Source organism: Budorcas taxicolor, chromosome 1 (genome assembly GCF_023091745.1).
Source record: "Budorcas taxicolor isolate Tak-1 chromosome 1, Takin1.1, whole genome shotgun sequence".
NCBI classification, from domain to species: Eukaryota; Metazoa; Chordata; class Mammalia; order Artiodactyla; family Bovidae; genus Budorcas; species Budorcas taxicolor.
Window position 1 is genome coordinate 13,260,460 of NC_068910.1, and position 12,855 is coordinate 13,273,314.

Below are 12,855 nucleotides of genomic sequence, written 5' to 3' on the forward strand. Positions count from 1 at the left end.
CTTGAAAGCCACCGAGATTATGTGGTAAGCTGCCCTTCTCCATTGTACAGTCAGTGAAAGTGAACCCCAGAGAAATGAAGGAACTTCTCTAGGGGGTACACGTCTGGGTGGTAGCAGAAGCAGGACTGGAGCCTGGAAGACACGTGAACCACGGGTGTTCCTGCCACATTTCTGTAGAGAGGGCGAGAGCAAAACGATGGCCGAGAGCTTGGGGCCCTTCCGGCAGCAGCTGGTGGGAGGGGAGGTGGGGTACCAGGAGTCAGAGATGCTCCCACGCTGAGATCACATGGACACGTGCTCCTTGTGTTTCCAGATATTGCTAACAAAGTCCTCTTGGCTCTGTTCACCTGTGAGATGCTGGTCAAAATGTACAGCTTGGGTCTCCAGGCGTACTTTGTCTCTCTTTTCAATCGGTTTGATTGCTTCGTGGTGTGCGGCGGAATTACCGAGACGATCCTGGTGGAACTGGAAATCATGTCTCCCCTGGGCATCTCTGTGTTCCGCTGTGTGCGGCTCTTGAGAATTTTCAAAGTGACCAGGTGAGGATGCGTGTGCTCACTGCAGGGGTTTCCCGGCCGTGGGTGGTGGTCAGCCCCAACCCCACTTGGGGGGACCATCTGCTCCACCCCACGCGGTGCTCTAGGCTTACTCCCTCATCTTGACTTGCAGGCACTGGACCTCCCTGAGCAACTTGGTGGCATCCTTGTTAAACTCCATGAAGTCCATCGCTTCGCTGCTGCTTCTGCTTTTTCTCTTCATCATCATCTTCTCCTTGCTGGGGATGCAGCTGTTTGGCGGCAAGTTTAATTTTGATGAAACGCAGACCAAGCGGAGCACCTTCGATAATTTCCCGCAAGCCCTTCTCACAGTGTTCCAGGTGAGTGCCCCGCCCTCCTATCCCTGGGTGGCGCCTTAGGAGACACCTTCTCCTCTGACCATGACTCAACAAGGCAAAATGATTCCATCATCACCGTATCAGCAACCTCTGTTCTAATAACACTCTGATTAATTTTGTGCCATATAAGTCATTTATCTTGCATCAAAGTCCAGAGGGATGTGCTGTGATCTCATGTTTTTGTGAGACCACTGGATGTCTTCCTAAGTTGCTTCAGTCGTGTCTGACTCTGTGCGACCCCATAGACTGCAGCCCACCAGTCCCGTCCCTGGGATTCTCCAGGCAAGAACACTGGAGTGGGTTGCCATTTCCTTTTCCAGTGCATGAAAGTGAAAAGTGAAAGTGAAGTTGCTCAGTCGTGTCCAACTCTCAGCTACCCCATAGACTGCAGCCCACCAGGCTCCTCCGTCCATGGGATTTTCCAGGCAAGAGTGCTGGAGTGGGGTGCCAGTGCCTTCTCCACTGGATGTCTTATGAAATAATAAACCCCACGTTTGTGTTTGACTGTATGAGGTTTCTGGGGTTTCATACGGTCTGAAATCCTCTTCTTGTACTTTGCTCATTCTTGATGGCAGGCAAGTTTTATTATCCTGGTTATAATGGATTTAGGCATAGGTGTGACTTCCAAAGCCCTGACACTGTGGCGTATGGTCAGAAATCAGGGTGACTAAACAGTTGCGACAACTGCTATCCCTTTGTCGTCCCCTGTTGTGTGATGGAGTGGGGACACACATGTGAGGATGTCTGCTGGTGGGGCCCTGGCTGGCATCAGGCCGAGAAGGGAGCCACTGGGTTAGGGCTTCACAGGTGGCCCTGCCCTCAGGGGCCCAGCCTTTCCACCCCACCTGGCTCTCACCTGAGGTGTTCCAAGCCCCCTCCTTGTGTGTTGTGGCCTTCCTTGAACAGAGCCTGGCAGGTAAATTTTAAAAACCCATCTGCCTTGTTGCTTTTCACATGTAATGCCAGCGAGTCTTGCAGGCAGAGTGGGGCAGCCTGGCGGAGGCCTGACCTCCCATGGTGGCTGTTCTATTGCTCAGCACTGTGACTTTGTAAAGTCACTGTTTTCTGAAAGATGTGAGCCTAGAAGGAATGATCTCTAAGGTTCTTTCCTACTTGGACATTTTGAAGTGAATGGAACTGCTGTCACTGCTACAGGCCTGGCTTGTAGCAACACAGTGTAATATAGCTCAGTATTGTTTATCCTTGGCTGTGCTGCGTCTTCGTTGCTATGCTTGGATTCTCTCTAGTTGGGGTGAGCAGGGGCTGATGTTCATTGCAGTGCTTGGGCTTCTCACTGCAGGGTCCTCTCTCTTTGCAGAACACAGGCTCTAGGCTTTCGGGCCTCTGTAGTTGCAGCACATGGGCTCAGCAGTTGTGGTGCATGGGCTTAGTTGCTGCATTGCATGTGGAATCTTCCCAGACCAGGGATGGAACCTGTGTCCCCTGCATTGGCAGGAGGATTATTAACCACAGGACTACCAGGGAAGTCCCCTAACTCAGCTTTTTGAATTAAACTTAATTTTCGGCCACTGATGAGTCATTCATTTTGTTTCGTTTTGTTTTTTTGATGCTTCCAGATAAACCTGCGTGGTGCTGGTGGTTTTTGTAGTACATGTGTAGGGCACAGAATGTAAATGTTAGAAAAGCAGGTAAAGTAGCAAGTCTGTCTCCAACCCAGCCACCAATTTCCCCTTGTGGGTGGCAACTACCATTAAGCAGATTTTTCTGTATTCTCCCAGTGTGTTTGCTCAGACGTAAATAAATTTACCTGTCTACCTACGATCAGATGAATTCACACAGATGGTAGCTCATTCTACATGCTTTTTTAAATCTTTCTTCTTTAGCACCTAAAGTGTCCTTAAGAACCTTTCTTATTGGTCCATAAAAAGGTGCCTCTTCCTTTTCAGTGCTGCCTCCATTTAGTTTTTATTGGAGGATAATTGCTTTACAATATTACTATATCGTTTCTGCCATACATGAGCATGACTCAGCCACAGGTAGACATATGTCCGCTCCCTCCTGAACCTCCCTCCTCACCCTACCCCGCTAGGTTGTCACAGAGCACTGGGTTGAGCCCCCTGTGTCTGTCCATTTTGTGGTGTGGGTGTGCCATAATTCATAGAACTGCGGCTGAATGAGTATTCTGCTGTGTCTTGGCTGAGTGGGTAGCCTTGAATGCACATCGTGAGGCTCGTGTGTGATATTAGATCTGTAGCATAAACCCCCTCAAATGGAATTGCTGGCTTGAAGGGGGGTGTGTCCATTTTCAACTTTGACACTCTTGCATAAGTCTTCTCTTTAAGGCTGTGGTAGTTGATCCTCCAGTGATGGGGGTGGATTCTGTCACCTCACTCTCTTTCAGCATAGTGAGTACACAAACATTTTGATCACCGCCTGTCTGGTAGTTGAAAGTGTTCTCTCAACTAGTAGTCTCAACTAGTTGTAGTTTTAATTGATACTACTCTTGTCAGGAGTGAGGTTGAATATCTTTTCATGTGACCAGGAGCCATTTATAGTTCCTTCTCTATAAATTGCTTTACCTTTTCCAGTCATTTGGCAAATTTCTGTTCGGTAGTGAATCACATCATAGATATGATTTTCCTTTTCCACAGTTGATAAAGCATGAGGAATGCTAGGCAGCTGTTAAAAAGAGTGAAGTGACCCTGTGACCCAGAGGGTCTCCAGAATACATCGAGTGGCAGAATAAAAAGCAAATTGCAGGAAATTCAAATAGTATGATACCCTCTATTTCTAATAAATAAATAAGATACCAACTGCCTCTGGGTGTGTATATATGTGTTTAAATGCACAGACAGACAGAGGTCCTGGAGAGAGACGTCAGCAGGGGCTGAATGGGCTGGGGTGCAGTCAAAGAGTACACACGTCTTATGTGAAATGTTATCTTATTTTCCCCAGAATAATTAACTCATGTATTTGTGTGATTGAGTGTAATGTCTTGAAGACTATGGGTTGACGGATGCATTTGTTCTGTGCAAACTGGATTGCGCGAGGCAGCTGACACCAGCCCCAGGCAGCCCCAGGAGCTTGGGAGAATCGCGGGAGCTGGGAGTCCACCTGCCCGCTGATCCCAGTTTTGGCTTCTTAGATCCTGACAGGTGAAGACTGGAATGCTGTGATGTACGACGGCATCATGGCGTATGGGGGCCCGTCATCTTCTGGAATGATCGTCTGCATCTACTTCATCATCCTCTTCATCTGCGGTAACTGTATCTTTCTGGACGACCGGGGCCACCTTGTTGTCACCATATGCTGTCCTCCTCTCCAAGGTTCCCCGGGGTGGGGGCAGTGGTGGCCAGCGTTATGGGAAAGTGAGCATCCTCAGCGCACTCCCGTGTGTCCTCCACTGTTGCTGGGAGAGCAGAGGAGCGGCAGAGTCTCCACCGGGCCTTGAGGACTGAGAGCAGCCACGGAGGCAGCCTGAGGTGGCACGTGGGCTGCACCAGTGGTCACCCACTGAGCGTGACGTATTGATAGGAAAACACATTTTATTTCATACATACGAAGACCCCATAGGTGTAGGACCTAAGAAGTAACCAAAGCAGGCTGTTCATATACATTTCATATATATTTCCAGAGCGTATATCAGTTATTTCTGAAGGTTTGACAAAACAAAGGAGTGTTTGCTTCGGGTAGCACGGTAACGGAGAAGTCACAGCTTTGTCTGTAAGCCTTCTCAGCCTCAGAACCCCAGTGGCCAGCACTGCCCCCAGCTTGGGGAGGATGCCTCTCAGGGAGCTGGTTTCCTGCTTTCTGGGGAACAGATGTGGCTCAGAGTGTTCTTCTTGTACCAGCTGTTTCTCAAATAACTTTAATTCAAAGTCATCAACATGCCATCTTGGCTCGTTTTGGGGTGGCCCACTCCAAGCCCATTAAAAGATTAGGGGCACATCTCTGACTTCCTAAGACCCTTCAGAATGGATGGGGACCTATCTTCAGGGGATTGGTCTGGGCTGCCCTGACCCTCGTTTTGCTCTGCTGATCTGTCCGTCTTTGGGGATCACGTGTCCCTTGGCCAGCTGCTCTGCCCTGCTTTCTCTGACTTGTTTTCTTCCTCTTTCCAGCCAGAGTCACTCGAACCCTAGGTTTCTGAGAATTCAGATCTCCCTTTACGTCGCGCGGCCCCTTCTTGACCCTGTAGCCTTGGGTTGTGTCTGCTTTCTCTCTGTGCCCTCACTGCCCTGGCACAAGACCTGGCATTTGGAGCTCCTTGATTAATGCTTAGTGACAGAACAGTTTGGACCGAAGTATGAATACTGCCCCTTGGTCGTCACTTTTGTATTTTAAAGAATCCTAATTTAGAATCTTCTTCTAAGAAGTCTGTTGCGCTGTTTTCCTCTTCATTTTCTCTGGCTGGTTAGTGAACCTTCTGCAGGGTGGAAACCCAAGTGCAAGCCTGTGAGAACAATGCTTTGTACTGTGGAGTACTCTGTGGAAGCCCCTCTCCCAGCACACACAAATCCTGCTGCAGGGAGCCGCACTGCCCACCCCCGCCCCCAGGGGAGCTCTCCCGCCAGTTTCTCTCCATGCTCCTCTCATCACTTGCAGCTCCTGCTGGAGTTTGGGGTGCAGTTCTCCATCTTGCCAACAAGTAATAGGCGATAAGCTTCCCTAGTCTGCAGTCTCTTTTTTATTCACGTCTTTGTGGTTTACACCACAAGATCATGCACAGTTGGCCCTCGGTCAGTGTTTGTTAAATGAATGATCAGTATTTTCTTTTTCTGTTCTCATGATTAATTCTCTAGGCCACAGCCATATACTGGTTCCAGTCTGCAGAGAAGTATTCTCTAGCCACTTTCCCTCCAGTTAGATGTTGTAGTTTCTTTATAGTGAGTGTATCACTCTCTGCAGTCCTTAAACGGTGTATGGTCTGTCTCCCCCAGCTAGAACAGATGCTACTTGGAAGCCAGGTCTCCAATCTGTCCTGTTTCCTCTCATGTCCCCAGCACCCAGAACTCTAACCAGCATGTCAGAGTTGCTTGGCAGGTCTTGTCAGATGAATTCCATGGCACGCCAGTGTTTAGGAGGGTCTGGTGGGTAACACATCTAAATACATCTATTGGGTATTCATTCTTGGAAACCATCTGTTACAATCTTGTAAGACTTTCCTGTGGTTTGTTACTCTGGGTTTACTTTCTACTACTGAAAGAGTCTGGTGTCATCGTAAGACTAGAGACACAGTATTTCTTCATTGCAGTCATTAGTAGGAATTCTCAGTGCAGTTATTCCCAGTACTGATAATTTTCTGAGCCACGATTATCCCACGTTCATCAGAGGAGAGCTTGTGTTGCCAAATCATCAGCCAGCCCAAAACAAACTGCTTCCCCAGGCTCGTTGCAGCTCTGTTTAAAAAGTAATCCTAGTGTATCAGAGGTGTTTTGACAGTCTTAATAGAATCTACTCACATTTCTGCCCTCTTTTTAAAGACTTGAATAGGTTAGTCAAGCATGACATCTCCTGAAGCTCGCTCATTATCAGTGCCTTGTTAACTTATATTTGTTGACATGTTCAGCAACCCACATGAGAGTTCAGATTGTGCTGGGCGTGTGGGACCGTGGCGTGCCTCTCCCGTCTCAGGGGCCCTGGGCTCCCGTTGTCTTGCGTGCAGATGGCCTTGCATCAGCCAGAGGGAAGCATCAGAATGAGAGAAGGGAGTCACATTGACCTGTTTGTTGCCCTCTGATCCCTATGCCTCTCCAAAATGTACTTAACTGCTGGCAAGTAAGAAACAGGCATCTTCAGAGTATGTTTTTGTTTTGTTTTGTTTTGTTTCAGTCGTTCAAGGAAACTACGGAAACAACATTATAGTAAAAGCCGAAAAGCTAGTAATTTGTCCAGTTGCCTAACTTTCTACTATTTGAAAAAAATAAAAATCAACCACAAGAGTGAAAGATATCGTCACTGTGTGACAGTGCAGAAGGACAGGCCAGCACGCCTGGCAATAAGCTAGATGTGCTCTAGTCAGTGTGGAGTGAATGAGGTATTTGCAGACTTGGAAGGTCATTTCAAATGAGAAAGGCCCAGACTGCCTTGTGCGGTCATCGTTTGAATAAGGTGTAGCCTTTCTTGGGGTCTTATTTTGGAGAGCACACCCCAGATAGATAGGTTGTGGGTGTGCATGTTTTAAAAGAAAGAAAACACAGTGCATAAAGTGAAATGCAAAAAGCATAAAAACATTACATTTATGTTACAGGTGGTTTTATGCAGTGTGTTTCATACCCATAGGTACCTAGATGTATAGACACCACACGTAACACACACACGAAGGGAAATACTGGCATTTGTAGGTTTTCATGGGTTTTAGTGAATCTTAATTTTCCTTCTGGCTAGCTTATCTTCTACAGGTTCTGGTTCTTTTTGAAAACTGGGGCTCCAGTCTCCTGGCTTTACCAAGTGAATATAGCACTAGGGGACAGTCAGCCTGTCACCAGCCTCTCGAGCACAGGGGTGTGATATTGCCATTGTTGACCCTGTATAGCTGCATTTAGAACCATGCTTCATCCTTAACATTCTCAAATTAGATATTCTACTCAATGTCTTCTTGGCCATCGCTGTAGACAATTTGGCTGATGCTGAAAGTTTGAATACTGCTCAGAAGGAGGAAGCTGAAGAAAAGGAAAGGAAAAAGATTGCCAGGTAACCACCTTTCCCCTGGGGAGATTTGCTGAATGAAGGGTTTGACCCAGGGAGCCAGTCTTAGGTGCGACCTATTGGGGCTCCCATGCTGCTGCTTTGTGGGGATGGTGGCTGGCTAAGAAGCTGATAAAAAAAGATGGACTCTTGGGCAGATCCCAGGCCCTTGGCTCTCATTCCCTTGAAGCTGAAAGCAGGAGTCACGTCCCCATGCTTAATGAATCTCTGCAGTTAATTCTGGCATTATAAAATAAGTGATGCGTCCAATGCTGATTAGCCCTTGAATGAGAATTTTAATAAGATGATCTGTGTTATGAATCCAGTGCACTGAGATGAACTGAGTGTGGGTTGTGCTATATTCTTGCTGTTAAGGTTGTTCCCAATTAAATAGGCCACTGTTGATTCAAAATCCTGATGAGCTTCTTTTATACAAAACAGGATGGTTACTTGGTTCCTTCTGTTCTCTTCTCTGTAGAAAAGAAAGTCTGGAAAATAAAAAGAACAACAAACCAGAAGTGAACCAGATAGCCAACAGTGACAACAAGGTATATGTTACATTTTCCGCTTTGTTTTCAAATAATTCTGTTGATATCACCATAAATGTATCACCTTTATACCATGACAGTGTTGTGTGTGCTATTTTAGAGTGAAAGCGTGGCACGCCATCACAGATGCTGGCTTTCCAGGAGGGTCTGCGTGAAGTGGGGCACTTAACTGGTTGTTAGCAGTATTTCAAACAGAGAGCTGCTGTGATACATATTTAACTGGTCTGACACCTTATTTTTTCTTGATTGGAATGATGTGGTCACACCTGACCAGTGTCCCTATCTTCTCGGTGGGGATTAAAATCAAAGATTGCTAATAGATGTCTGTCCCTGGGGGCGGGGCGGGGCAGGGTTGACTCAGAATCAGAGGGTTTGGGCACTCGGGGCCCTACTGTGAACACTCAGGCACTGTGTCAGCTGTGGATTTTTCCTGAATTTGTTGATTTATTCACTGAGTCAGTAAGTCCTTTCTCAGTGGCGACGGTGTGTCAGATACCAGGGATCAGGAATGACCAAGAGCAGTGAGATCCGCGCTCACGTAGGGCTCGCAGTGTGGCGAGGAGGCAGGAATTGTGAGGTGGTTCTCACGTAGCGTGTGCATCAGTGCTGGGTGGTGCTGGCTGGCCATGGCTGGGGAGGGGTGACGCCAGTTTGCACCTCCTCTGCCCTCAGGCTTTCTCTCTGAAGCAGGGGCCTCATCTGGGGGTACCTGCTCTCCTGACACACTCACACAGCACCCACTTTGGAGATCACACCCCTACCCCATGCTGGATGGCAGGGTTGGGTCTTTAACTGCCCTTCTCGAGTCCAGTTAAGTCAGAGTCTCCCTTCCTCCCAAGACCTCTCTGTCCTCCCAGGTTACCATCGACGACTACAGAGAAGAGGACGAGGACAAGGACCCCTACCCACCCTGCGATGTGCCAGGTATGCCGTGGACGCCAGAGATGGGCTCTCAGCTCATGAGTGATGGCTTTGCCCTCACACTGATCAGTGCCTGGGTCTGTGGCCAGCCCAGCTGGGCACGCGCAGGGCTGCCGAGGCCAGGGGTTCGGTCCCCTTGTGGGCTGGTTAACTCTGGTTTTTCTCGGGTGGCTTAGGGAACCCAGTCACCAGGTGGTGGGGAGAGAACATGGATGTGGAGCAGGGCACATGCAGCCTGCACTGGGCATCTCTCTAGGATGCAGCCAGTGGCCAACACTCACAGGACACTTTCACCTTTACTGGCGACTTGACGGGCTGCTGGAGGGAGGTCCTGTGGAGTCAGGGAGCCTGGGAGACTGCCAGTGTGTGACTTGAAGCCCTGCACAGTTTATCAGGCTGAAGCTGAGTGTGGAGGTTGCTGGGGAAGCAGCCAGGTGCTGGGGGGCTGGCACCTTCACCTAGTGCTCAGATCTTAAACTGCTGGGGGCCTCATTCCCACAAACGCACACACTCACCAGATGAGAACGCTTCTCAGCCCCAACCCACGCACTGTCAGTTCATGTCTAGAAGGTTTTGATTAATGTAGCCCACCAGGATCCTGTGTCCATGGAATTTTCCAGGAAGGAATAGTAGAGTGGGTTGTCATTCCCTCCTCCAGGGGATTCTTCCCAATCCGGGGATCGAACATGGGTCTCCTGCATTGCAGACAGATTCTTTACTGTCTGAGCCACCTGGGAAGCCCTGTGTAAGCTGATACACATTGTTAAAGTTTAAGCCACATTTTCATGCGAAATTGAAAATGAGCGTTCAAACCCAAATGCAATCCTTATTTCATGCCTATAAAAAAAAGTATCTCCTTTAAAGTAGGTGAAGAGGAAGAGGAGGAGGAAGAGGATGAACCCGAGGTTCCTGCTGGCCCCCGTCCTCGCAGAATCTCTGAGTTGAACATGAAAGAGAAAATCGCCCCCATCCCGGAAGGGAGCGCTTTCTTCATTCTCAGCAAGACCAACCCGTAAATATCCCCTTTCTAGTCACGTGACTGCCCCATCTCCCCCAGGATCCTGCACAGTGCTTGAGAGTGGCTGGGGGCGGGCAGTGCAAGGAAGATGGTTCACAGCCCCTTTCTGTGCTTGAGCGTTGAGGCCCCCCGTTCCCCCTGACCTGTCCTGTTCAAGCCTTGCCTTTGCCCTCTCTTCATCTCTTCCTGGCCGTTCTGTGCCTGGACAGGGGTATAGGTGGGGTGACCAGGTCTTGGGAGAAGTGCTGTTCCAGACCCCTCTCCCACACACCCTTGTGCTGGGACAGCAGTGGTGCAGTCCTGCAGCTCTGGTATTCTGTGGATTGTCACCTGTGAAGCGTTTTCCACCCAAAGGACCCTTTCTTCGTAAGGAGGTCTTTTGCTAAGATGCTGTGGGAGATGAGGGTTTTGACCAACTTCCTGAACATCTTCACTCAGAGGCCCAGTGTAGCTGATTACTTTTCCCTGTTGAGCTTGATAGCAATATACCAGTATTGCTCAGTGATATAAGTGGTAGCTATTCAGTTCAGCTCCATGATAGCCTGCTTAAAATAGCATTTCTCCTGTTAAAATGATCCAGTGCTTGCCAGGAACCTGGTAATTACTCACAAGTACTGTAAGAGGGAGATGTGTATTTACTAGCTGGTTTCTAGGTTTTAAATCATCTGGGACAGAGTGAAATGTCAGGAGGAATAGATGGCTCCTGGAAAGGTTGCTGGAATTGCAGAAGCAGTTCTGGGCTGTCAGAGGAGAAATCCGTAAATTCTCAAGCACCAGGGAGACACAGGGAGAAGCGAGGCGGGTACAGTTCTTACGGAGTTGAAGATTAGATAGTAATCTATTTTTGTTTTTTGTGGGCCATTAAAAAAAATCTTTTTTTAATTTGTTGCAATATTGCTTCTGTCTTAACTTTTGACTTTTTGGCCTTGAGGCATGTGGGTTCTTACCTCCCTGACCAGGAATCGAACCTGCACCCCCTGCACTGGGAGGCATAGTCTTAATCCCTGGACCTCCAGGGACGTCCCTGGATGGTAGTTTTTTATAAGCTCATCGTTGTTGAGAGTTTGCATATCTCTTTTAAAAAGTTATTCAGCCTCCTCACTGATCCCTCACTGTGTCTGCTTATATGGGAGGAATGAATTCCATTTGCCCCCAAAGCTGTAAGCACTTCTTGCCCTCACAGCACTGTCAGGCTTTCCCCAGCTGCTGACAGCTTGCCGGCCCTCCAGGGACCACAGTAAGGCATTCAGCAGCCCCAGGGGGAAAAAATGAAACAAGACATCACCTTCATATAAAGTTGACTTCTGGTTTTTAAAGTGTAAAAAACTTTTCAAAGGAAAACCTGCATGTATTCTATAGACAAAAAAAACCAACAGTGAAGTTCTGAAGTCAAATACTGAAGTTAACGGAAGTCAGGCACTGACTACACTAAGTCCCTGGGATGTTGTCGGGGGCATCGGGAGACGCTCTGACGGCCTGTGGCACTGTTGTGAGAGTCAGGGCTGGAGTGCTGGGCACGTGCTGCCCTCCTTGTTTCATGGGACTGGAGGAGCCTGAGATGGCTCTGCCACACTGGGTGCAGGAAGACCCTTGTGAGATTCTTATATGGTGATGTGACTTCCGCTTGACTTTCTCAGAAGCACTTGTGGGTCAGCTGCCCCCAGAATAGCACTTCTGACAGGATGTCCACACAGCAGGAGAGTGCACCCAGTCTCGCTCCCCGAGGTCAGGTCAGGATGCAGCCAGCCTGACTGCTGGGGTCACCCCTGTTCTGTGTGAGTGGCTGCGATGAACTCTGACCTCGGTCTCTGTTCCGAGGCAGGAAAAGGGAGCTGCTGGGCTTCATGTTACAGTGGGGAAGTGTCACCATCAGACCTGGATTGGAAATGTGCCCTAGTCCCCCACTAGCTGAGTCACCTTTTTGGGGACTTGCGGGTGGCAATACCATGGGGCTTCTGGGAGTTTAGCTCCCTGACCAGGGATCAAACCCTGGCCTTTGGCAGTGAGAACGCAGAGTCCTAACCACTGGACTGCTAGGGAATTCCCATAGCTGGGTCACCTAAAGAAAGTTCTTTCACAAGCTGAAGCCTCAGTTTCTTCACCTTTTGAAGGGCGGTGTTCCCGCTTTTCAGGATGCAGTGAATGGTCTGTGGGACTTGTCCACACAGAACCCTCAGGGTTTCAGGGAAAGAATGGTCCGGTGGTTCCAGTTTGCTGGGTTGGGGCTTGGGTGGCACAGGGACAGCGGTCCTCTGCCTGGTCCATCACCGCAGAGTGGCCCCAGCATGCTGAGAGCACTGGCCGGTGGGCTCGGGCCCTTCCAGGGTTCATCCATGCGGTGGCTCTTCCTGCAGGATCCGTGTGGGCTGCCACAAGCTCATCAACCACCACATCTTCACCAACCTCATCCTTGTCTTCATCATGCTAAGCAGCGCCGCCCTCGCCGCTGAGGACCCCATCCGCAGCCACTCCTTCCGGAACACTGTAAGCCCCCTGCGAGGGTGGCAGGGTGGGGCCCCCCCTCAGTCAGCACTGGACTCGCAGGCAGAGGCCGGTGTCCAGGCAGGGCCTGCAGGGGCCGCGAGGGTCAAAGCTCTTGTGGGCCCCTCCTTCCCCTGAGGGCATTTTATGCTGCAGATTTGTCAGTGCCAGAGAGATTTTTTTATGGGCACAAACCTTTATTGAATCATATATTTTACATCTCATTTCAGAGACTCTTGCAGTAACAGTGTATTTGGGAGCCCTGCGTCTCTGCATCGCTGCCAGCATTTTGATTCCTCTTTTCCCTCCCCGGTCAAATTCATGTGCACACCTGTTTTGAGGTT

At 49.2% G+C, this 12,855-nt stretch overlaps 1 protein-coding gene across 1 annotated transcript in view; it reads left to right on the forward strand.

Annotated features, from left to right (window-relative positions):
- The window catches only part of CACNA1D (calcium voltage-gated channel subunit alpha1 D), a 352,772-nt gene that overhangs the window by 267,623 nt on the left and 72,294 nt on the right, over positions 1 to 12,855 (forward strand). The window contains exons 14-21 of the mRNA XM_052644541.1: positions 314 to 539; positions 670 to 877; positions 4,002 to 4,122; positions 7,435 to 7,549; positions 8,022 to 8,091; positions 8,949 to 9,015; positions 9,880 to 10,024; positions 12,385 to 12,514. Coding sequence (XP_052500501.1) covers positions 314 to 539; positions 670 to 877; positions 4,002 to 4,122; positions 7,435 to 7,549; positions 8,022 to 8,091; positions 8,949 to 9,015; positions 9,880 to 10,024; positions 12,385 to 12,514 — 1,082 coding nt within the window. The remainder of the gene's footprint in view (positions 1 to 313; positions 540 to 669; positions 878 to 4,001; positions 4,123 to 7,434; positions 7,550 to 8,021; positions 8,092 to 8,948; positions 9,016 to 9,879; positions 10,025 to 12,384; positions 12,515 to 12,855) is intronic.